A 26,096-nucleotide genomic window follows, 5' to 3' on the forward strand; every position below is an offset into this window, starting at 1 on the left:
ACAAGAGAAAATGCTCAAATTTGTCCTTGAACTTTATGAAATGGTTTAGATTTGCCCCTAGACTTTGATAAAGGGCTATTATTCCCGCGGCAGCAACATTATCTTCTTCAACACTCAAAACCTCCAACTACCCAGGATTTTAAGACGGCGGGAGCACCATTATCTTGACATAAACTCCAACAAAAAATTTAATGACGACCGAGGAATAATGCCGTATCGGACCGGTCATTAATAGTGTAGCAGTGGCGAAAATACAAGTATATAGGTCAAATATGTGTAATAAAAAAAATTAATATAGTGAAGCAAATGAAAGAGATAGCTCAGTGGCTAAGGCTGTGGCAACAGTGCAGGTTCAAATCTGGGTGAGCTCATTTAACGCTTATTGTTTTCCTAAAAATAGGTTCAAAAAAATAATTGAAAGTGAAATTCGGGTTCGATCCGGGGTGACATGTAAAGGAAGCAACAGTTGCAACTAACGTGCCCCAAAGACAATTTCATTTGTTATAGTGCACAATTAAATATATACTAGTTTATCAAGGTATATACACCTATATATACATAATTTTTTCCGAATGATGGGAGTGCACCCATTTGGGTCCGCCTCTGATTGTAATATTTTTGTCCCCCAAGCTCAAATTAATCACCATCAAGCCTCAAATCACCCCAAATTAAATATAACTCAAACAATGAATAATAGCACCATGCAGTGAAATTTTTACCTTTGCTGGAAACTCAATCAACACAACTCAATCATAATTCTTCTCAGATCACCGGTAGCGATGTCAAAGCTCCATATTAACCTCCTAATGCTAAAGGTATATGGTATTTAGCTTCTAAATCATTTGTGGCAATATTGTGACGGTCAAAGGTGGGTTATAATGGTTGAAGACGGTTGGACTTATAATAGAAGTAAAATGGTAACATGAAAAATAAGTAAAGATGAATGTGTAAGAGAGATTGTTCGAAAAAAGTAATTTTTGTGTGGAATTTTTTTGTGTTCATTATGTGAGTATCGTTGAGGTGCAGTGACGATTCAGTAACTGTGATTTTCAAGTAGCATTTTTAGAGTGGGGAGAATCAATTTTTATAGTTGTGATTCATTTAGAACGATGATGGATGGTTGTTGAGAAAGATGAAATATGCCCAATTTCGCAAAGTTTAATGGCAAATTTAAGTCTTTTCTTTGATACAAAAAAAAGGCCGTGTGTTAGAAAGCTTCAACCGTTAGTGAATAAGGGCACATTAGGATCAATTTTACAATAGTAGGGACATACTTTACCCAAACTATTGAATGACATACTTGGGTCATTTCCCAAAGTCCAATAACATATTTAGATCTTTTCCTTATAAAAATAGCATAAATTACACCTTAAAAGATACACCAGACTGTAAAATAAATTAAAAATAGCAAAAACTCTAATAATTATACCTATAAATGTGAGTCCCACTTAAAAAAAAATCTTTCTTCCCTTTAAATGTATCAGTTTGGTAAAAATTTGATGGAGACTAAAAACAACCAAAATTGTTTAGCACATACTTAAATGACTATTTTGAACCTACACTCAAACAAAAGAGACCATTTTTGTCATTTTCTGTCAAACACCCATCCTTAGAAACAGCAAAAATTGCGAAAATTGTACTAGTTAACAATAAAATTTGAGGCAAATGCAACGTAAAAAGGCGCGCAATCAAGAAATTAAGGGCCACTTTAACATGTCAGATGTCCCATCATCTAGACCTTATTTGTTTCTTAAGAGATATATTGCCATAGTAGGGATCAAGAGGCCCCAGCAGTAGTTATCGTATCAAAAATATCTTAGAAAGTGACACGAATCACATGAAATATGCTACATCTATTATTGTTACTGTAATTTGCATTCTCTGTATAATCTAAATATACCCTGTTGAATTTGGAATTACCACAATTGTTTGTTACCAGACTTGTCCTTTGTTATCATTCCAATTACCAAACTCATGCAATTATTGCTTACTGTCACTACCTTCTCGTGTCGGAATTAGGTAATTTTCTCTACCTCTGGGTTTTTTTGACTATCTAATTTGGTGATATTACTCTCAAAGTTTTGAATGCTTGAATTGACCCTTTTCCTGTCAAACTTTGAATTACTAGTCTCACTGGAACTTCGAATTGTTCTTTGTTTCTTGTTGGGATTACTGGTTATTCATTGAGATTTACCTTAAGAATGTAGCAGCCATTCAGTTTATATCTATCCATCCATTTGTTTTCTGAACTTATCATTTTTCTACTCCAATTTTAGGTTTTTATTATTGGGATTTATGGGTCTTATTACCTGTGTTATGGTTAATAAGGCCATTGATGATTTGTTCAACTGCTTTGACATTTTTTTTGTAGTTGATAAACTTCCACATTGGGTCGCACTCTTTATTTGGTCTAATTACTGCTAATTTTCGAGGGTCTACTGGAAACAACCTCTCTGCCTCCCAATGGTAGGGGTAAGGTCTGCGTACATTCTCCCCTCCCCAGACCCCACTTGTGAGATTTCACTGAGTTTATTGTTGTTGTTGCTGTACTGATAATTTGTTCACTTTCCATTGTTAGGTGGTATGTAGGTCTAGTATGTACCAAATTTAGTTAACAAAGTTTGAATGTTTTTTCTTTTAGCTTGATTGTATCAACTTTTAATGTTTGAATTCTTCAAAAAGGGAGTTGATTTCTTATATGATCACTCAACTAATAGTTATTATCTTAGAAAGTTACGTTCTTTGGTGAAAAAAATTGGAATCAAGAAGAAGGGTGATTTTCTGAGATAATAACTACTATTAGTTGAGTGACTATCGGAGAAATCAAGCCTTCAAATGGGCATCAAGATACTCCTAAATCTTTTCTGTCATTAGGAACATGATTTGTTGGAATATAATGTACATGCAAAATGTGATTTTTCTCTCTTCTGTAAGTTCTTTTTCTTCTTCGTTTGCTGATAGGTATGGCAATTTGGGAGGGGGATGGGTATGGTTTTGGTGCTGTACAATAATGGCAATTGGCAATACTGAAATGTACAGATAAAGAACATGGCATTATGGTTTTCCAGCATCATACTGCATTGTCGAAATAAATTTCTAGCAACTGTTTTTCCCTGGAAATATCTCCAATTGAATCCTACTAATGAATTTCCATGGCTCTGCTGGTTAAACTTTTGTTAGTTGGAATATTTTTGCAGAAAATTAGAAAATTTTGAGAAGCTATTGAGCCCTCGAGTAATAGGGCACCTCGACTAATTGCACCGGATACCTGCTACCTCCGACCAGCAATAGGTAACAGGTAACTTTGTCTATCAAGGCTTAGACAGATGGGAAGAAATCATCTAGTGTTTTTGTCTCTTCTAGGATTTGAACCTCAGGCTTCATGGTTCTCCCCACTGACCACTAGGCCACACCCTTCAGTGCAAGTTTTGCTTTACTTCGTATTGTTTTGCCACTTTTTGCCCAATATATACTATTCCATATTTTTAAGCCTCTTGTTCTTCGTCTAAATATTAGGGGGGACTCAGATGACAAATTCCTTCTTTTCTTTGTATCTTTCGCCTGTTGTAATATTTTTTTGCTGGCGGAGCGACGGTTGTATCAGGACATTTGATGTGGTTTTACGGGTTAGTTTCGTTTTGGTGTTATAGTTCTCTACTTTCCTTTTGTGACGATGGGTGTAATTTGGTACTTGTTTCCTATTTTCTACCCTTGGACACATTTATGGGCTATAGGTGTTAGAATAGATAACGCTGCATTTAGTCATGGAGATCGATCACCGGGGTATGGATAATGAAATACAAGTTTCTCCCAGCTGTGCACTACCCTAGCAAAGAATCTTTTCTCCCCGTCTTTGAATTGTTATCTTTCCAACTTTCAGGAAGCCTCTCTGATATTTTAGTAGAATTTGTAGGCCACTCAAGTTTATTTTCTATTGTTTATGGTTTTTGAGTAATTGCGACGCAATTTGAAGTGCTGTCTTTTATCTATCTGCCAATGACTATCTGTGCTAACTGATCTTTTCATTTGTGTGTTGTGTGTTTGATGAAGATGAATGTAAGTTATTGTCATTTGTCTTTAGGGAATACACATATTCTCCTTTGCTCTTTGACCTGCTGCTATCTGTTATACTGTTCAGACTCTATATTGGTTAAACATGAATTTAGTGGATTAAAATCGTGCGAGAATTATTCTATGGTAATCTAGGCTCTATATAAGCCCATCTAATTGCACTCAAGCTTTTGCTCATGTAATGGTTGCTACTGCCTTGCAGGATTAACTAAATATCCGCTAAGATGATCCCAGAAAATCAGGAAAAAAGGAAGGTTCAGACATTGGAAGCCATCAAGGGTAGTGGGGGCTCTATTAAAGTTGGAACAACTGGTACTATCAGTGCTTTAATGTCAAGAGAATTAGATTCTAAGAAACTTTCTCCTCAGGCACCGGTTTCATGTAGAAGTCGGTCTCCTACTGTTTGTTCTTTCATTGCTGGCAGAGCGACCAGTCCCGAAAGAGTGAAGCCAGGAACATCGAGTGACGAAGCAAGCAGCAGCGGGATGTCTGAGGGCAAAAAGAAAAGCCTTGAAATTGCCAGGAAAACAAAACACTCCGGTCGAAAAACTCATCAAATCCCAATACTAGAATCAGAAAATATTTCCTTAGATAGAACGCCTGTTAGGCAGAAACCTGAAAGAAAGGGACATCAAATGGTGGAAATTGTGGACATAAATTGTGGGGATGTTGACAGAACTTGGGCAGGCCCTATAAAGAATCGCCTGAAGAAGCTTGGTTTCTCAAAGCTATCTGAGAGCCCTGTCTAAGTGCCTAATCCTTGAATATCAGGCATTTTTATTCCTGTAAGCGACCTGTAAATTGCAATTGGTTCATTACATGCTGGATATCAGCTTATAGCTCCCTCTTATCCACGCTTTGGTCTGGTAACTGCTAATAGAAGCCATATATCTGCAAGTTGGGGAGGCTTGTTAGACCTGTCATGACAGATTAGTGTTAGCCTACTGATATATTCAATTTCCTACAAGATGAGGTATCCGACAGTGCCTGTGCTGCCTATCTCAACGAAAGAGTTTTTTGCTGCCACCTTCTCAGAAACATCAAGTCTAAGCCATTAGATTTATACCTGGATCTTTGCCTGGTAGGAGGGAAAGTGATGCATTGAGGTTGAAGAGAGGTGGTCCTGGGCTTTGATCCTTGTCTTGATCTGAGTACCGGTCATTGTGGTTTGGCCTGGTTGCTAGTGCATTCACTTGGCCTATTTCCCATATAATCTTTATCTAGTAAAGTGGTTACTTGCTTTATTCTGAGCCGAGGGTCTATCGAAAACAACCTCTCTACCTCCCTAGGTAAGGGTAAGGTCTGCGTACATTCTAGCCTCCCCAGACCCCACTTGTGGGATTACACTGGGGATGTTGTTGTTGTTGTTCGAGTAAAGTGGTTATTGTGGTCTCAGATGAAAGATACTGAGGCGCTGTGGTTGCTCTATTCATGTGTTTGCAGTTCAAAAAAGTTTTATGGTTGCTTAACTCAGTGCTTTCTTTTTAAATTTTCTGCCCAGAATTCAGTGGTGTTTTTTTATCTTAAAGCAACTTTGGTCCCTGCCCTTTAATCAGAAAAGGTGGGCCTAATATCCTTTAGCCTCTTGTTATACAAGTAGATCCAAGAATCAATACTACTAGCAAATAAGCATTGTATATTTTTCAGTTGCTGTAGGCTGTTTAGTTTTATGATTAGCTTCTTTGCAAGGCGGATGAAAGGGAATATGTAGTCTTTTCTTTGGTTACTTTCCTTGAGTTTGATTCATGTATGTCTTCTATGAGATTTCAACTCAAATTGTTTTTTGCTAGTTTCTTGCTTTTATTGGACTGATCAAGTGAGATATGAACGAGTATTTTCCACTTTTTCCAGTTTTTGTGCAGTGAACACTTCTTTCACTTGCTTGGGTTCCCCTCACATGACACGTCATATGAGGTCCATCGTTTTAATTTACAGTTGCTGACAAAAAAGAAAATCATCCATTTGATGCAAACTAAGAGTAAATTAGTGACTTGCAACTTTTAAATTAACCAAGTTTAGATGAAACGTATAAGGAGTAAGTAATTGTATTCTTCTACGAGTAAAATAGTTTAAAAATAAAAAATAAAAAAAAAACAAAGTGTGGGTTGGGAAGTGTCTCTTTCGTCACATTATCAGAGCCAGGTTTTGATCCTGGGACCTGTGGGTTATGGGCCCACCACGCTTCCGCTGCGCCACTCTGATTTGATGACGTGGTTGTACCACTTCTAATGTAATTTCGAAAAGTTTCCGTATTTTATATATGAACCAAAATCTGAGCAAACCCTATAGGGTGAATAAGCCACTTATATTCATACAATGCATTAAATAAATTGCAAGTTTTTAATTTTTGTCCCTACATACTGCTCATTTGATGAAAATTTGTGAACTAAAGTACCTTTATTCGCGGGTCTGCGAAACCAAAGATTCTGGGTTCGATTCCCAGCAAAGTGAGGAAAAAAAATCGAAAGGCAAAGTTTCATGGAAACTCTGCTTTGTTGTTATGTAAAAATTAAGTCATCCGGCATAACCTGTGTAGTAACTAATTCGCTAAGCATAAGTTTATAGGAACTTTTCCTTGTCCGGCATAAGTTCTATAGAAATAAAGTTATGCCGGATAACTTAATTTCTACATATCACTATGCTGAATAAGGCATAATTTCTATCTAATTTTGCCCGACAAGGCATAGTTTTTATGAAATTGCAATACTCGTGTTTTTCTTACTCAAATGAAACTGAAGCACTCATGTAGTCATGTTGATGTTGTTGTTCCTACGTAAGCTAAACCAAAAAATAATACACTTTTCTACTCTATTAATTTTCCATGTTCATTTTAGCTATTCCAAGGAATTAATAAAGGTGCCCATAACAAGATTTTGGTTAGAATGGAATGGCTCGCAAGCAATATATTATAAGGAAATCTCATTATTTGCAATATATAAGACAAAAACACGAGACATTAATTGAAGAATATCACAACAACAACTTTTAACCATTAATTGAAAAATATCAAAGCCAAAGGGAATTTACATAAACGTAATTCAAAAAACAGCTAAGCTCGTCAACAAGAAAACCAATAGTAATGTGAATGTGCTTTGGAAAATGGTATCCACCAGACACAAGTTAAGAAAATAGCATGTTACGTGCCTTTGGCTCAAAGATTACATAAATTGACAAAGATATACTATACTAATAGCTAGTACTTATCTAATATGAGTGCAACAAAACACGATCCAGTTTCTAATATGAGTGCAACAAAACACGATCCAGTTTCTACTTGAACTCTGTGTGTGTATATATATGAAAACATTATATAGTACAGGCTTGTGTGTGCGGATCCCCACCCTCCCCCCCCCCCCCCCCCCTCTCCCCCACCCCCAAACCACACACGTGAATATTAGTACTTCGCACCCACTAACTGTCTATTAATTTAAATTTTGAATCCACCTATATTATGACCAGCAGTTAATAGTCTTACTTCCTTTCGAGGATATTCAACAAAAAAAATTGTCTTACTATAGGGAAGGTATGCGTTTTACTTGGTTTCCAGAAAAGATGACAGCATGCATGACAAATTGAGTATTAAGTAAGCTCCTCATTGCATATAAAAAAACAAAATGAGTTGCTTCTTGAAGCTTCCTATTATTAATTATTTAACGAAAGAGTTAATGGTCTTAGCAGAATGTTTATTTCAAGTAATATTGATTTGGACAAGTTTATATATAACGATATGAATAGTGATAATTCATTATAATCGACTAGTAGAACATTTTGTTGAAATTTTATTCATTCTCCTTAATTTGTGACATGTTAAACGTCCCATAGAGAAATATGATAAAATTGAGAAGATGCAGAGAAGATTAACATTAACTCATACACAACTTAACATAAGGATACACGAATCGAGAACTGATCCATTTTTTTCTCTATCCAATTGAAAAAAACATGTTTAATAAGTTTATCTTTGGCAAAATCCGTTATATTATAACTTTGATATTTCAAAGTCTTTTACCAAGTCTTAAAGAACGCACAGCCTTAATTATCTTCACTCATTTGGAGTAAATAATATTCCAATTTATAAGTTTATGCCAAATAATACTCCCTCCATCCCAATTTATGTGATATAGTTTGATTAGGTACTAAGTTTAAGAAAGAAAGAAATATTTTTTGAACTTATAATCTAAAACAAGCCATTAAGGGTAAAAGGGGAAGTTTCAAATTATTTTCAAATATAGAAATGTATCATTTTATTTTATTTTTGACAAACTAAAAAGAAAAGTATATCACATAACCAAAGAGATAATGGTACTTAACACCAACTCGTTGACTCAAAATATGATCTCCTAGATTATATACCTATCAACTTTCATTCTCTTAAAATTCTCCTTAGATATCATTAGTTCTTTAATGTTGTTTACTCTATTTTATTACTCTTTTTTTCCTGTTGTATTGCATCAATTGATCTTAGTTGTTTTTCTAGTTTCCAGTCACATATATATATATATATATATATCAACAATTATGAGTGGGAAAACAAAATAGATTAATTTCTTGCATTTATATTTCAATCTAATTATCTATTGTAGATATTTTCAATTTTCTAGAGAGGTAAAGAAATAATTTTGTTAATCTTTTAAATTTTCTAAAAAAGTATATGCACTATCAATACCGTAAATAATATTTACATTATGAATGTAGCTTAACTAATTAACTCTAATTTGATCAAGTTTTGGTAAAATGCGTAGAGGTAAAGTTCAAAATCAAAAGATCAATTTGTCCGACACTTTAACAAAGATCACCATAGAAATGAGAAAAGCAGCGATAATTTTGGATGCCACAAACCGACCTCGTGTAGAAAATAACAGAGAATCCACTAAGGCCAAAACCAAACAAGCGAATATATAGTCAATAAAGTACGTAAAAACTTATTATAGTGCTTGGTGCAAAGGCTTATATATATATATATATATATATATATATATATATATATATATATATATATAGATATCAAGATTTAAGTTGGAATTTAATCTTTAAGAGTTTTAGTATTGAATTTATAGTATTTTTAAAATTGTTAGTTAAGACGTATTATTTATTTATAATTTTAACAAATAAGTTTGCTTATCAATTCATACTCAGTATCAAAAATATTAAATTTAGATGAATCCAATAGCGCAACATTGCACCGGCTCTTATTGGTGCACAGTAGTCAACCACTTGTACCGTGTCTATAGTGGTCCTACTGGCTCTTAACTCATTACTTGAGGTAAATATGGTGTCTGGTGAGGATCCACTAGAACCCAACAAATTAAGGTGGGTTTTTCCACAGTAACAACAGCCATAATCTCAACTTAAGGCTGGGCATAAATATCGAAAACCAAAAAACTAAACCGAATCCAATCGAAACTTTAACAAATCGAATCGAACCGAACTGAACTAGTTTGGTTCGGTGTTTGGTGTCCACCGTAAAAAAACCGAAACCGAAATAGCCGAACCGAAGTTTGATAAAACAGAACCGAAAAACCGAACGCGCACGAAATTTAATACATTACCCAAAAAAAATTAAAATAGTCCAGGCCCATTAAGTTTAAAGCAAAAAAAAACAATTGTAATAAGTCCTCTTTTGCATTTGTATCCCTAATTCAATTGAAAAAATCAAATATCCTTAACAAAGAAAGGTAACTAGGATGTGTCTTTAGGATTAATATATGTCCTTTATGTGTTTTCTTAATTATTCTTACGGTATGTATATAACACCTAGCAATCCTATATCATGATTATAGTTTTCTGTTCTTGTGTATCCTGTTTGTTTGATTTTGATTTCAATTTATCAGTTTTATGTTTTATTGCTTTTGAGAATATGAATTAGTGTCAATGGAATCGCGTCTAATATTATATCAAAAAAACCGAATTGAAAAAACCGAAACCGAACCGAACCACCTTCAAAAAACCGAACCCGAAATAGTCAAACCGAAGTTTGATAAAACCGAACCGAAAAACCGAACGCCCACCTCTGACTCAACTTGCAACTTACAATAATTATTAGATGACAAAATCGAAAGCAAAAAAAGAATTACTCACGATACTCTTAATATGATTTAACATTGACCGTTGTAGCCTAAATTCACAAAGTTTTATTCGAGTGGTTTAGGAATTCAGATTATTAAAAGCATATTTACACGCTATATGTAGCCTTTTGTTTTCTTCTTATTATCAACTTTTAATGTGAGACTTACTTCGGAGCCCAGTGGTAGAATTAAGGGTAAGAGGGGGTTTAGTTGAATCCCCTTCATCTAAAAATTATATTGTGCAAATAAAGTAAAAAGATTATTTTATATATATATATATATATATATATATATATATATATATATATATATAATTATTGGATTATTCCCATTTGTCCAAAAATTATTGAATTTCGTTACACAAAAGAGCTTCTAAGTAAAATATTTTTGCATCTTTTTTTTAATCCTCCTCTTAGAACTACTAGTGTGAATCCTCAAGTTATACAATCAACAAAACGAATCAACAAGGTGGGGTCCAAAGTGATAAGGTTCTTTCCCTAGGATCCTGCAATCCTGTTAGCTCATTTCCTTATAAAAAGCACACCACCTATGTTCCTTTTTAGTCCAAACTTACACATACCAAAGCCAAATTATTTTATATGTCTACAAAAACACAAAAATGGGAAATTGCATAGTTCATCAAGAAAAAGTTGTAAAAGTGATGAAAACAGATGGGAAGATTCTTGAATACAAAGCTCCCATAAAAGTTCATCAAGTATTATCACAATTTTCTGGCCATGTAATATCTAATTCCCTTCAAGTCATTGATCAAAATCTTCAACCAGATGATGACATGCTAGGTGGAAAAATTTACTATCTTTTGCCTATGTTACCAGTATTACCTCCTCCAAAACCAGCCACAAAAAAGAAGGTCAAATTTGCTGATGATCAATTAGTTGAAGAAAAAGCTAAGCAAAAAACAGATGCTGTAAGGATTAAGCTTGTTATTACTAAAAAAGAGCTTCAAGCTTGGCTTATGAGTACTGAAGGAGGATTAATCACGGTTGATCCCATCACAAATCATCGTGTTCAGAATGAACAAATTAGCACAAATGATATTAAGAGTTCTGTTATTAAAGATTATAGTACTGATCAAGGTAAAGGATGGAAACCTGTTCTTGATGATATACCTGAACTCAACTAGAAAAGAGCCTTTCGGCTTTTTTGTCAGTTGTTGTAAACTTATTTAATATAACTAGTCACCTTACATTAGCAAGGAGCAAAAAGGCCATGTTAATTACATAACTCTGGTTCATCTCTACTAAGAAGAAAGTAGAATTAGCGACAGAAATATTTTGTAGCTAAACAATAAAATTCGTCGCTAATTGTAGATATTAACGGAGACGGATCGATTATCACAAAATTATGTTAGTTACGAGCAAATTAATGGGATAAGGCATCATTACCCCCCTCACCTAGTAGCGTTTTTGCTAGGACACACCTTACCTAATTTTTGGTCCTATCACCCCTCTAAACTATTTAAAACCGTAATATTTTACCCCCTAAACGCTGATGCCACTCTCATATGGGAGAGTGACATACACTCTCCTTGCCACATGTGCATTTATTTATTTTCTTTTTTTAAAAAAAAAAATTCAGCTTACGTGTCAATTTTTAAGAATAAAAAAATAAAAAACTGATTTTTCTTTTAAAAAAGTTATTTTTAAAACCCTTTTTTTAAAAAAAAAAAAATGAAAACGCAGAAAAACAATTCAGCTTACGTGTCAATTTTTAAGAATAAAAAAATAATAAACTGATTTTTATTTTAAAAAATTTATTTTTAAAACCCTTTTTAAAAAACAAAACTGAAAACGCGAATTAAAAAACTGAATTTTCTTTAAAAAATAAATTTAAAACCTTTTTAAAAAAAATTGAAAATTTGATTTTTTTTAAAACCCATATGTTTTTTTAAAAAAAAAAAAAAAACAAAACTGAAAACATGAATTTTTTTTAAAATATGGAAAAATGGATTTGTTAAAAATATGGAAAGCTTGATTATTTTTTTTAAAATGTCTTAAAAAATCTTGATTTTCACGATTTCATTTTCTTAGGACACTTTTATTTTTCAAATAAAATCAGGAAAAAGTGTTTTTCTTGTCAAAATTTGAAAAGAAAAAAAAACTGATTTTTTATAAAATTTTGAAAAAAATAATTATTTTTTTAAAATGTGGAAAACTAGATTTATATTCATATATTAAGAAAATACAGATTTTTAAGAAAAAAATTAAGTTTTCCCGTTTTTTATGTTTCTCACTCTCTCAAAGAGAGTGAAACACACTCTCCTTGCCACGTCAACCTTAAGGGGGTAAAATATTACGGTTTTAAATAGTTTAGGGGGGTGATAGGACCAAAAATTAGGTAAGGTGTGTCGTAGCAAAAACGCTACTAGGTGAGGGGGGTAATGATGCCTTATCCCCAAATTAATAACAAAATTGGTAGCTAAATCAATTTTTTTTTGTTTGGTAGTATAATTAATTTCTTCTCCTAACTTGTAGTTTCAACTTAAAACAAGTGAAACATGACATAAAGCAAACGCTAGTTGATCTTTCTACATCTCAAATTCTCCCTCTACCCATGTTTCAATCCCCCAGCCTTCTGATTTTTTTTTTTTCTAGTTCTTGTAAGCTTATTGCAAGATAACTTGTCAACTTATAATTGTAAGAAGCAAAGAGGCCATGTTAATTACACGGACCCGGCCGGCTACAAATATGAGCTATGTTTCATCTTTCCTGTCTAATTAGACAATAGGAGTGTTTCTCCTGATTTTGTAGTTTCAACAAAGTGAAACAGGACATAAGGCTGAAGCTAGTTGATATTCTATATCTCCAACTCTCCCTCTAGCGTGTTTCAATGCTATCTATGTGTAAAATATATACTTATATTTTAATATCTCAAATAAAGAATAAGAATTTTTTTTGGAATTTATACAATATCTACTACTCATTAATTTTGGTCAAAAAAAAAAAAGAATTGATTATATGTTTTATGAGTCTTAATGGTAGCTTTCATAATGAAGAAAAATGCTTTGAATTGCCTTTATGGACATTGTCTTTATGGCCTTCATTACAATAGTTTTTATGACCTTAATTAAACTTATAATTTCATAAAAAAAAAACATTTTCAAAAAAAAGCTAAATACTTTGCTATATATATGATCTTATGGGATCATATTTGAAGATAGCAAAAAGGACAAAGTAAAATCCTTTCTTCTTCTCCTTCTCTTTTTTGGGCAATTGTGTTTGTGCAAACTCCAAACTTGCAGCCACTAATGCAAGTGTTTGGAAGTGCTGTGGAACCTTGGAGAGCGACCGGGCTAAACGATTTGCACCACAGTTGGTCCGAAATCGCTTTCAAGGCAGTGGCTTGCCACGATGCAGCGTTAATCCGGTAAGTTGATTCTATCCCTTTGTTCGTTTTACTGATTAAATTGTTAATATTTACAACAATTTGAAAGCGATTTATTTTATACAATATTGATCTGTAGCATATGGAGAGGTATATATATATATATTGGTGATGAAAGGTAAAATACTTTTATTTCCTCTCTAAGAATGTGGTCATAGAAAAAAAAAGATGAGAAATCTGTTTTGTCTAAAAAAAAAAAAAAAGTGAGAAATTTTGGGATGAATAAATTTGAGTAAGCGTATGATATAATTGTTGTAGTTATTTCTCAAGTGAATCTTGTGGCTAATGCAAGAGATTGATTTTTAGACTCTGTAACTACTAAGCAAATTTGTGCTAACATAGTTAATTTTGTGTCACCCAAGTTGAAGAAGAAGAATGATTTATTTATGTTGGTGATTCAAGAACTACTCAATTTCCTGAAAAGAGAAAGTTCTTCTTAAACTTGTATTTGGAAGAAAAATGAGTGAAGGTTTTATTTGAGTATGATTTGATTGTGTCAACCTAAATATTATTATTGATACTTATTTTTCTCATATTGTTTTCTTAAGATATTTGTTGATGATGACATAGTTTGAGTAAATTTTACATGATTATTTGGATGAAGTTATATTATTAGGTTGTTATTTTATAAGATGAAATGGCTTATGAGAAATTAAAAATACTTCGTATGAGCTATGAAAATAATATTCCCCTATATTAAAATTTTGAAGATGTTGGGGTTAATGTATCTTACTAGAGTTATGTTGAGAGAATCTTTTAAAAGCGATAATATTTCACTTAGGTCTTGCAATTCAAAGTGTTCTGAAAAATATAAATTTGAGGGGGGGAAAATGTAATAGCTAAATTTATCATGGAATATGAATTTGTAATATTGAATTGACTGACAATGAGGTTGAGTGGTTTACAAAACCTCTTGATGAGTATTCCCTAAAGAAATAAACCAACACTTCTGCGTCGATGAATTGTTATTGTCAGGTCGTAATATTCATTACAAAAGATAAATCTTGTGATTAGATGATGGTTAATAGAGAACATTTTATTTGAGACAACATTGTGAATATAGTGCTAAAAAGGAATTCTGGCAAGTATCCTAATATTTATCTCATAACTTTTATTGCTTATCATGATAATGAAAGTTGATCGGATGGGTGTTATATATATCTAAAGGAACTCATGTATGTTGTGAGGACCCACAGCTGGGCGCTGACCATACTGTGAACCCCTGGGTATCTGACCCCATGAACATGCGTACATGACATGACATACTCAGGTATTGTACGTGAGAGGGTGCTTAGCCAGTTCGATATACGCTGCAGCGGCTGGTATCGAACCCGCGACCTTGCAGTCACCTTTACATTCCCCTGAGGGAATCGACTCTTACCAATTCCGCTGCAGCGTATATCGAACTGGCTAAGCACCCTCTCACGTACAATACCTCCAGTAGTCATGCAGCAGCATGGGGCCCAGGCCCGAGGTTCACAGCATGGTCAGCGCCCAGCTGTGGGTCCTCACATATGTGTTGGAGCATGACATTTTGATATTAAATTATAATGTTAAATTAAATAAAGTGTGTTATTTTAGTGGGTAGGAATTGACAAGAAATAGGTTAATTGTTCCCGATTTATCAAAGCTGTGAAAGGAAAATATTGACTTCATACACGGCTCTTGTTCATGAAGTAATCTTATTACTGAGATGTTCACTTCGTGATCATTATTTGATTTCATGTGCAGTTATCTTCATCAAATAATTTTTGGAGACATGCTAATTATAATAATAACATAAACTATGGACAGCTAGGTTAGCTATGGGAGATTTGAACGGACACGAACCCGAGACAACAATAATTTTCTTTGAGAATGGAAATTGCCATATTTCAATGGAAAGACAAAGACAATTTCAAAGTACAAGAAACGAAAGTGGCAAAAATCAGGTTTTATTTTCTTACAACTCCACTCATATTTATTTATAAATCTACCCGTGTTTCTTATAAAATACTGCATACTAAGTGTTGGACTAATATATATCATATGCTTGTGATGATTTGCGATCTCATCATATTATTTTTTTAACATAAATAAGTTGCGTGTAAGATCATGTGGAGTTTAATTTCAAGTTGTGAAATGATATGAGTTATTTAAATTGGGAGGATCACATCTACACTTGAAAGTTGTTATACAATTTTTTGACCATGTAAATAAATGCTATTTACATTTAAATATTATCTTAAGGTTGGTGAACCTTTATGACAATTTTAAAGTATGTTTGATAGCTGAAAAATGTGAATTTATATAGACTTCAAGAGATCATTAATAATGAAAGTGCTCTCAATTCTGCTTATATTACTGAGTTTATTGATTTGTGACAGAGTAGGCTATTATTAATATTACTTTTATTAAAAGATTTAGAAAATGAATTTAATTCATTCGATGAATTTTGATGAGTTTTCAAAGTGCTCAGTTTGTGTAGAAGCAAAACATAAAGAAAGGTCTTTTAAGACTGTCACTAGTAGAAAAACAAAATTGGTTGAACAACTGCATTCAGACTTAGATAATTTCAGCTAATTTCAAGAACACATTGAGTAGAGGTGGAAAGATATATATTACATTTCTTTCGTGGATGTCATGGTGATAAAGAGTTGAAAAATCAGCGGATATTAAAATACAAGTTCTCTACTAGCCCTGTTGTGAGTTGAAAAGGTAAAACATTTTTCTACCTATCAAACTCAAGAGATGAAAAGGTAAATTATCTTTTACCTAAAACTTCTTCATTAATGTGTGATATATTTTCATGAGTATAAAATTTTATTCTCAAAATAGTGGAAAATGAGAAAAATATTCATCATGAAAAATGTGATTTGCATCTTTGAGAATGCTTTAAAAAGAGTGTTACAAGTCCATATATTAGTCCTGAAATAACTAACATGTTATTATTTATATACGATGATTTTTATCTCCTATATTGGCAGATGAGCCATTGTGGAGGAACAAGCTACACTAATTTCTTTACATTGTGACTCACAAGAGGCAATTGAAATTGCTAAGAGTTATGTATATAAATGGGAAAAAAAACACACTTGCGTTAGACATGATGTTGTCAAACAATTGTTGAAGCTTGGAATTTGTAAGGTCTGAGAGAAATTTGGCAGATCCTTTAACAAAAAAATTGACAAAGAGAATAATTCTTGAAACGTCGATGGGGATAGGACTAAAACCATGGATTGAGGTAATATGGCGGATACCCGTTTGTGGTCAAATGAAGCCATATAGCCCGTCAATATACACTAGATTTCCTACCCCTATGGCGTGTAGTAGTATTTTATGAGGTTGAGTTTTACTCTTAATCCATAGCCCGTTATGGGGGTGCGTTTGAGATGCACTTGATGGATTTACTTGAGTTTTACTCTTAATGTTTTCTTAAACCGTAGTGGTGGTGCTATTACGAAGCACTTAGTGGATTCACCGCTTGATATGAGAAGGTTGAACTTATGTTGTTCTTAATGATTCCATAGCCTTAAGTGGTCTATTTGAGATAGACTTGATGGAATCACCTACGTGAGTGTAAAGGTGCGGTCGTATTTTATGAAAGACTTTGGCTGTTTTTCTAGAGCACTCATAAGACCCCGGGTGTGTGCATGACCATAAAAGCACTTTGTTAGTATCGCGGAGTTTTCATAAAATTAAAGATATTGTATGTGTTGTGGGAGTATCAAATTATTCCATGTAGTTCAAGAGTACTTCACTTTATGGATATTAGTTGTTGCCTCATTTCACTATGTGTCAATTCAAATAAAGAGATAGTGACACTTAAGTACATGTTCCTTCCTTTTGCCCAGAAATTATTTCTTATTATTTTTTGAGATATGTGGGGGATTGTAAAATACATACTTATATTTTAATATCTCAAATAAAGAATAAGAACGATCTTTGGAATTTATATAATATCTACTACTCCCTCCGTTTCAATTTATATGAACTCATTTGACTAGGCACGACATTTAAGAAAAATGGAAGACTTTTGAAACTTGTGGTTCAAAATAAGCCTTGAAAATTTGTGTGTCTGTAAATCATTCATAAAGTGAATTTGTTTCCAAATTAGGAAAGAGGTCATTCATTTTGACACGGACTAAAAGGGAAATAGGTTCAAACAAATTGAAACAGAGGGAGTATTAATTTTGGTCAAAAAAAAAAAGAATTGATTATAGGTTTTATGAGTCTTAATGGTAGCCTTCATAATGAAGGAAAATGTTTTGAATTTCCTTTATGGACATTGTCTTTATGACCTTCATTACAATAGTTTTTATGACCTTAATTACACTTATAATTTCATAAAAAATATTTTCAGAAAAAAGCTAAATACTTTGCTATATATATGATCTTATGGGATCATATTTGAAGATAGCAAAAAGGACTAATTAAAATCCTTTCTTCTTCTCCTTCTCTTTTTTGGGCAATTGTGTGTGTGCAAACTCCAAACTTCTAGTCACTAGTGCAAGTGTTTGGAAGTGCTGTGGAATCTTGGGAGCAATTGGGCTAAACGATTTGTACCACAGTCGGTCCGAAATCGCTTTCAAGGCAGTGGCTTGCCACGACGCAACGTTAATCCGATAAGTTGATTCTATCATTGTTCGTTTTATTGATTAATATTGTTAATATTTCCAACACTATGTTGTTTGGATTGTTTCATCGAGGACATCTGATAAAATTGGAACGACATAGAGAAGATTAACGTGACCACTGTGCAATTATAATACACGCACAAATCGAGAAATGGTCTATGTTGATCGAATCGTTCAAAAAGGACATTATACATATGTCGGATTCTCCAAACATGCACTATTTTTGAAGAGTCCAATATGGGATTCCAAAGCTTCACAACTAATTGCAGAGAGTTGAGGAAGAATGTTATCACACGATTGTTGCTTCGGTGGGTGTACACGTCAACGATGAATTCAATATCTGCAACCTAACCTTTTCCCCCTTCTGTTTCAAAGAACTTCATTATTTGACCTTTTTATTTAATTCAAAATTATATCACAAGAAAAATTATCAAGTTAGAAGCTTAAATGGTCACTCAACTTTGGATAATTGACCATCATAATCACTCAACTTTGAGTTAGAAGCTTGGATGGTCACTCAACTTTGGTTAATTGGCCATCATAGTCACTGAACTTTGTTTTGTCTTCTAAAAGTCACTCAACTTTGAGTTAGAAGCTTGAATGATCATGCAACTTTGAGTAATTGATCACCATAGTCACTCAACTTTGACTAGTTAGCTTCAATAGTCACTTTGGCCGGAAATATAATTTCTGGTACTATTTAATGACGTGGCAGCTATAAATTTTTAGGAAAAAAATTTAAAAAATTAAATTAATATGTAAATTTATTTAGAATTCAATTCATCATACTTACTGCATATAATACTAAATTTTAGAATATTATTAATTAAAATACATAAAAATTTAGATTGAAAAAGAAACTTAAACACAATATTTAAAAAACTATATTAATTAAGTAAACTAATTTATTAGAGAATATAATACTAAATTAGAATATTAATCATCATTAATACATAAAATAATGGACATACAAATATGTACTTATACGAGATGTCTCAAGTAATATTGTAAGGCGTAAATAATAAAAGAATTTCTTCTAAGAATATAAAATTCTATTAAATTAAACAACTGAGCCAACAAACCAAAAACAAACCCTAACCTCTAAAATATGCAAATGTAATGGTGCAGCTAAACTTAAAATAGTCTTAGTTGTTTAATTTAATAGAATTTTTTTTTGTGTGTCTGTGCTATATATATATATATATATATATATGTTATTTACTTGAGACATCTTGTATAAATATATTTATATATTTATATGTTTATTATTTTTATCTATTAATGATGGTAGTGTTATATGCACTAATTATGATGAATTGGATCCTAAATAAATTTACATATTAATTTTATTTTTTTAAAATATTTTTTCTAAAAACTTGTAGTTGTCACGTCATTAAATAGGTACCAGAAATTATATTTAGGGTTAAAATGACCATTGAAGCTACTTAGGCAAAGTTGAGTGACTTTTGGAAGACAAAACAAAATAGAGTGATTATAGTGGCCAATTACCCAAAGTTGAGTGACCATCCAAGCTTCTAGTTCAAAGTTGAGTGACTTTTAGAAGATAAACTAAAGTTGAGTGACTATGATGGTCAATTACCCAAAGTTGAGTGACCATAAGCTTCTAATCTTTTATTAAAAAGTTACAATTAATTTTTAACTATTTATGTTCATTATTTGACATTTTAAATTAATAAAGAATTCTATTATTTCCTTGTATGATGGCATTAGGAATACATTAAATTTCGTTTCCAAATTTTAAAGTTTTCTATTTTCCATAACCAATAATTCATGTTAAATTGTTACTATTTAATTAATGGTAGTTTAGTAAAACTACTTCTTTCTTTTTAGGGGTAAGTGATTTTTTAAGGACTGTGTCTGAGCTAAAAACATCATATAATATGGATCGAAGGAAGTATCAGATTATCCTTTTCATTATTTGTCATCATACATTTTGGTAAAATTTATGCAACTTCGGAGCCACATTTTCGTCTTCAACTAGAGCATTTATTAAAACTTATTAATACAATTACTCTCCCTCCTTTGCAATTTATGTGACTTTGCGTTCTCCAAGAGTGAATTTCACTAAACTTTGAAGCTAAATCGAATTAGATCAACTTGATATTTAAATTTAAATTTAAATATTTAAAAAGTATATCAAAATTGCAGTTTTAATTGAAAAATTAATATTTTTAAGCATAAACTATGTATGAAGAACTAAACTAATTCTTGGGGTTCTTTTAATGAATTTAGTTTATTTTCCTTAATTTCGTTTAAAACTAAGCTTAAATCACCGCATTTAACTAGCATAAACTCTTGCCACATGAAATGTCATGAGTGAAATTAAAACTAAATAAGTGACAAATAATCTATTTTTATCTAATATATAAATTATATTCTCACAAATTCATAAAAATGCCAATACTTTTCAATTTATGATTTCCACCAAGTGGCAATTATTTTACATAATTTAAATCATGATACTTTACAAAATCTCGACTCGCTTGTGTCCCTTTGATATTTGATAATTCTCTTGCCAAACTTTCTTCCTCATAAAAAATTTTTTAGTTAAAATTATCAGTTTAGGTGACTAAGCAGCCATTTGAGGATAGACTCTAAATATTTTTCACTTTATGTGAAATTTATGGACCTGGAGTTGGAGTTGAAGTTGAAGATGAAGTTATATTTGGTTATATTTTTTACAAAGTATATTTGAAATAATATTCATGCTTGAATGTAAATACAAGTATACAAGTTCAAAAATGAAAAGTGAGTTAGCAAACAAGTTATAAACTGTTTTCAGAATCTTTTTTTTGGTAACTAACTTTTTATTAATCACCAAAGTGAATAATTATAAACCCATAGCATCCCTAACACAAGTTGCTATCTCAGCAAACATACTCAAAGAATTATAGCAGAAGCTAAGTAATCTAGAAAACCAATTGCTGCATTCTAGTTCTAATTCTCGCATGAGCTCTCACACAACACACATAGGCAATCTCTCTTGCTACTACCTGTCATGATCTCCTCTTACCTTCAAAAGTTCTTTGGTTTCTTTCCATCCACACCGCATATACAATTCAGTATATAGCAACTTGAATGTTTGTGCTACTTGCGATTTACCTTTTGTCTTGCTTCGTACCCATTGCAGGTGATTTCTCCAGTTAGTAGCAGCATAGTAGTCCATTTGAGCCCAGCGAAGAAGTTTCATCCATATGTCTTTTGAGTAATCACATTGAACGTATATATGATCACGAGTTTCCAAGTGGACATTGCAGAGCTTGCACTTCAAATCCACGTCCAGTCCCTATTTTTGTAGTCTATCTGTAGTGGGCAGCTTGTTTTGTAGTTGCAACCAGAGGGTAAACTTTGCTTTAGGTCTGGAACCATTACTAAACATCAAGTCTTTCCATTCCATTCTTGGTCTGTCTCCAACCATAGTCAAATATAACTTTCTGATGGTCAAGTTTTGTTCGCCCATCATGAGATGCTGCTCCAATATGCTTCTTGAGTCTATAATCTTCCATACCATCCACAATGCCTTCTTAGGGATAGGGGTAGTAGCTAGCTATTCTGCCTTGAGGTAATAGCTATGAATCCACCGGATCCAAAGCTTGTCTGTTTTGTGAGTCAAGTCCCAACAGGTTTTTGCAATTACTGCCCTATTCCAAATCTGCATATTGATGAGGTTGAGGCCTCCAGCAGAGATAGGTAAGCACATCCTGTCCTAAGCTATTAAAGCCCTCTTTGTGATAGTGTTAGTGCCTGACCATATGTAACTCCGACAAAAAACATCAATGACTTTAAGGACCTTTGAAGGAATCACAAACAGTTGAGACCAGTAAGATTGGATACCAAACAGCACTAATTGGACTAATTGAACTCGCCCAGCATAAGAAAGTTTCTTCGCTGTCCATGAGGAGATTCTAGCTACCATCTTATCAATGAGTGGGGACCACTGGAGTGTAGTTAATTTTTTTGTGGAAAGAGGGATACCGAGATATTTAAAAGGTAACTCACCAATACCAAATCCAAGTTGCTGTGTGATTGTATTCTTCACTACCTACGTTACCCCTCCAAAGTACATATTACTTTTGCCTCTGTTTGCCTGTAATCCTGATGCTTGTGAGAAGCTTTGGAATTTGTCAAAAATAGCAGAAACAGAGTCTAGATCCCCCCTTGTAAACAACAAAAGATCATCAGCGAAACATAGGTGTGTAACTCCATTTCTTGCACATTTAGGATGAAATTTGAATTTCTTGCAGTCCATCAATTCTCCTAAGCACGGACTCAAGTACTCTATGGAAATTGCACATAGATAGGGGGATATGGGGTCCCCCTGTCTTAATCCTCTAGCAGCATCCCATGGTTCAGAGGGTTCCCCATTTATCATGATAGAGTAGTTAACAGTGTAGATGTATTCCATGATCCATTGAACAAATTGATAGGGAAACATAAAGCTTCTAGCACCTGTTTCAAGTATCCCCATTCTACCGAGTCATATGCCTTTTGTAAATCAATTTTTATCATGCATCTTGCTGAGATATGTTTCCTGGAATAAGCTCTGACCGGTTCGTTGGCTAGAATAATATTATCAGTTATCTTTCTTCCAGGAATAAAACCAGATTGGGCTTTATTGATGATTGTGGCAATGACCTTCTGCAGCCTAGAAGTCAGGATCTTAGAAATAATCTTGTAAAGGACATAGCAATAGGCAATAGGTCTATACTCCTTGATGTTCCGGGGTTAGGAGTTTTTGGGACAAGAATGAGAAGGGTACAGTTAATAGCTCTATGCATATGTCTAGTGCGAAAAAAGTCAACTGATGGCAGCAATTATTTCTGTCTTAACTATATTCCAGGACTTCTTGAAAAAGAAAGCATTGTATCCATCTACCCCTGGAGATTTGTCATCATTTATGGATTGTAATGCCTCACAGATTTCTTCCTCAGTGATTTCTTTACACAACTCAATCCCCTGAGCATGTGACAAGACTGGGCCTTTCCTCATTGTCTCTATATTTACTGTAGGAAGGGCTTGATTAGCAGTTCCCATGAGAGACTTATAGAAATCGGTTATCTCCTTCTTTATAGCTGCGGGTATAGTCAATTTGATGCTTGATAGAGAGGTTAATTCTAGGAGCTGTTTTCTGTGAGTCCTTTCCTTGATCATAGCTGAAAAATAGTTTTTATTTCCATCTCCCGATCTTATCCAATGTGCTCTAGCTTTTTGTTGTAGTACACTCTCTTCAATGAGGGACCATCGTTCCAGATCTTGTAAGTACTGTTTTTCTTTGGCTAGGAAGGTATCATTGCATTGGTTATTGATTTGGTCTTGTGTAAATAGTAACTCCATTTTGGTGTGAGCAATCTTCTGAAAGATAAATTTGAATTCCTGCTCATTAAGCTTCCTCAATTCTCCTCTGAGAGTTTTAAGCTTCTTCTATAAATTACCCATCTCATCCGAGTCTAACTTCTTTTCCCATACTGTTTCTACTATGCGGAGAAAAGAGCCATGACCTACCCATATATTGAAGAACCTAAATGGAGTTTTAATATTCCACTGGACTTCTTGAATACTTAAAATCATTGGAGCATGGTCAGACATATAGGGTAAGTCATAAACTGTGGTTACATGGCCCCATTTCATCATCCAGTTGACATTACCAAAGAGCCTGTCAATTCTGCTACATCTTCTGTCATCTCCCAACTGTTTGTTTGACCAAGTGAAGTATTCCCCTCTTCATGGCAATTCAGTGATGTTCAAATATTGAATACAGTCATTAAATCCTTCAGTTCAGTAGCCGTAATTGGTGCGCCAAACAACCTGTCAGATGGATGAAGACTAGCATTGAAATCCCCTCCTAGGATCCAAGGTTGATTTATACTTTGCCCAATATCTTGCAATTTCTCCCAGAGGTGTTTTCTTCCATCTAGAGAGTTGGTCCCATATATGATAGTGACCAGGCAGTTCAATTCCTCTTTATAATCTGCAATATGGCAATGAATAAGTTGCAAGAAAGAGCAAATATGAGACACCTTATAGACATTAGGATCCCAGACAATCCAGGTTCTGCCATTAGGTGCATCGGTGTAGTTGTTTAGGAAGTTTCACCCAGGAAATACATTAGCTAACACTTTTGGAGCTTTATGCTCTTTTACTCTAGTTTCTACTAGGCCTACAAGCTTTATTTGTTTGGAACTAAGATAAATCTTAAGCTCCTTTTACTTGTGCCTTTTATTCAAACCTCTAATATTCCATACTAGCCAAGACATTAATTGGATTTAGAGGTACCCTCTTTTCTTGGAGGGGGCTGAGAATTCCCAATTGAATCACCTTGTACTCCACTTTTTTTCTTCTTGGCAACAGTTGTTCCTAGCTCAAGAAAATTTGTCAAGTCAAGTGTAGGACTTGGCTGCTCCCTTTTGTCATGAACCCTTGTAGGTTAGGATTGAGCCTTCTTCTGGACAGTACTCTCTTTCTGCTGGTGAGAAATGTCTTTGGTGTGCTGCTGAGTCCCCACATTAGTTTTTTGCTTGCCTGTTTTAACTTGCTCTTGATTAGCAATGTTCTGGTCGCCTAAATTTCCATTGGAGCTGCTCGAATCACCAGTACACTATTGTAAGGGGCCAACCACTTGAACTATACCTTTACTTTTCCATTCCTGTCCTATCTTTCTTGGGTCCTGCCTTGGTTTAGGCTGCGCTTTAGGTACTTTAGGTTGTTGTTTCTCCTTAGGAGGGCATTGGTGACCAACCACTTGACAAGATGCACAAAAACTTGGCCTCCAGTCATATGCCACTGCTTGTTTATACTTCTCTTCTGCAGGTCCCAGGACTATGACCACATCCGGTAGAGTTTGAGTAATGTTCACTTCAATCAACATTCGAGCATAAGTGATACGGGCTCTGTTTTGTTGTGCACTCATCCGCATAAATTGGAACTCCTATCAAGCTAGCTACTCTGCTAAGCGAGCCCTTGCCCCAGTATGACATGGGCAAGTGAGGGAACTTCACCCATAAAGGGATTTGTGTAGGGAATTCAGCATTGAAATCGAAATCCACGGACTAAGGTTTAAGGATAATAGGTCGATTGTTAATAGTATAGGGTCCATAGTAGAGTACCTCATTTCTATCATCTTCAGTGTGAAATTTGATGACATAATACCCATCCTCATGATAGAATAACTCTCGTTCTCCTACTTCATTCCAATGCTGGGTGATGTATCTCCTCATTGCATTATAACTCGGTGTTTTCCCAATAAAATATGCAATAAGCGCATTTTTCCACTTCTCTTTTTCTTTATCTACTTACTCTTTATCTAGCTGAGCCACCAGTTGTCCATCAATTAATTGAGGAGGAATATAACTAAGTGACATACCATTAGCTGCTGCTCGATTCTTTGCAAAAAGAGTATTCCAATGAGCTACTGGCGTCTGAGTATCAACTTGACCCTCCTGTGTTATCTCTTCTTGTTGCATTTTTTATTCAGTCGGATCTAGGTTAGTCGCCATGTTAGCAAGGTTAGGGTTTGTACACCCAGGTATTTGAATAGTCAAATTGGTAGTAGAAGATGGTGAGGGGGTAAGTCTTTGTGACCCCACTCTGTCCCGAAGAGGAGTTTGCCGGATCTACTTTTTGCCCATCATTGTTCTCTTTCTGTGCAGGTTGTTTACCCTTTCTCGTAGTTTCCACTTGCACTTGAGCTCCCACCGAGCTCCCAAACGCGATGATAGGTTCTTTCTGATGCCAACCTGGGCCTTTTCCTCGGCCTCTCGCCATGGCAGCCACCAGTGGCGTATGTTTGACTAAAGTGCGCCGAGAGCCAAGGAACAGAGTAAAATTGGGGGCTTTTTCATAATCTTAAATACCAAAGTTGAATTTGTAATTTTCATGACCCAAACACTATTTTTCAAATAAAGTGAAAAATTATTTCGAA

General features: G+C 33.9%; 4 protein-coding genes and 1 non-coding gene across 10 annotated transcripts; 3 read left to right on the forward strand and 2 right to left on the reverse strand.

The window, feature by feature from the left end:
• The first annotated feature begins 1,555 nt into the window (after nucleotides 1–1,555).
• LOC132636358 (uncharacterized) lies at nucleotides 1,556–5,921 on the forward strand. Of its 6 annotated transcripts, none has more exons than XM_060353187.1 (3): nucleotides 1,556–2,019; nucleotides 2,372–2,472; nucleotides 4,274–5,921. In XM_060353187.1, the coding sequence occupies exon 3, from the start codon at nucleotides 4,296–4,298 to the stop codon at nucleotides 4,818–4,820; it is 525 nt and encodes a 174-aa protein (XP_060209170.1). In that variant the 5' UTR covers nucleotides 1,556–2,019; nucleotides 2,372–2,472; nucleotides 4,274–4,295; the 3' UTR covers nucleotides 4,821–5,921. The 6 variants fall into 6 exon arrangements, with proteins under 6 accessions (XP_060209170.1, XP_060209166.1, XP_060209168.1 ...); XM_060353183.1 differs by lacking the exon at nucleotides 2,372–2,472 and adding an exon at nucleotides 3,198–3,298 and having other exon boundaries at nucleotides 1,557–2,019; XM_060353185.1 differs by lacking the exon at nucleotides 2,372–2,472 and adding an exon at nucleotides 3,198–3,291 and having other exon boundaries at nucleotides 1,557–2,019.
• A 4,795-nt stretch (nucleotides 5,922–10,716) lies between these two features.
• Nucleotides 10,717–11,532, forward strand: LOC132638559 (uncharacterized). The gene has a single exon (XM_060355398.1). The coding sequence runs from the start codon at nucleotides 10,756–10,758 to the stop codon at nucleotides 11,278–11,280; it is 525 nt and encodes a 174-aa protein (XP_060211381.1). The 5' UTR covers nucleotides 10,717–10,755; the 3' UTR covers nucleotides 11,281–11,532.
• A 6,686-nt stretch (nucleotides 11,533–18,218) lies between these two features.
• Nucleotides 18,219–18,323, forward strand: LOC132638873 (U6 spliceosomal RNA). Its single transcript, XR_009581935.1, has one exon. It is a non-coding gene; the product is annotated as a U6 spliceosomal RNA (small nuclear RNA).
• Nucleotides 18,324–22,220: 3,897 nt separating this feature from the next.
• Nucleotides 22,221–22,646, reverse strand: LOC132637734 (uncharacterized mitochondrial protein AtMg01250-like). The gene has a single exon (XM_060354781.1). It carries the CDS (start codon nucleotides 22,644–22,646, stop codon nucleotides 22,221–22,223), a length of 426 nt encoding a protein of 141 aa, XP_060210764.1.
• Nucleotides 22,647–22,975: 329 nt separating this feature from the next.
• LOC132637735 (uncharacterized) lies at nucleotides 22,976–23,512 on the reverse strand. Its single transcript, XM_060354782.1, has one exon. The coding sequence runs from the start codon at nucleotides 23,510–23,512 to the stop codon at nucleotides 22,976–22,978; it is 537 nt and encodes a 178-aa protein (XP_060210765.1).
• Between the last annotated feature and the right edge of the window lie 2,584 nt (nucleotides 23,513–26,096).

This window comes from Lycium barbarum, chromosome 4, assembly GCF_019175385.1.
Source record: "Lycium barbarum isolate Lr01 chromosome 4, ASM1917538v2, whole genome shotgun sequence".
Taxonomy (NCBI): Eukaryota; Viridiplantae; Streptophyta; class Magnoliopsida; order Solanales; family Solanaceae; genus Lycium; species Lycium barbarum.

Bases quoted from the DNA above. Each gene is read 5' to 3' on its own strand.
- LOC132637735 (XM_060354782.1), bottom strand. From the start codon at position 23,512: ATGGAGTTACTATTTACACAAGACCAAATCAATAACCAATGCAATGAT.
- LOC132638559 (XM_060355398.1), top strand. From the start codon at position 10,756: ATGGGAAATTGCATAGTTCATCAAGAAAAAGTTGTAAAAGTGATGAAA.
- LOC132636358 (XM_060353187.1), top strand. From the start codon at position 4,296: ATGATCCCAGAAAATCAGGAAAAAAGGAAGGTTCAGACATTGGAAGCC.
- LOC132637734 (XM_060354781.1), bottom strand. From the start codon at position 22,646: ATGGGGATACTTGAAACAGGTGCTAGAAGCTTTATGTTTCCCTATCAA.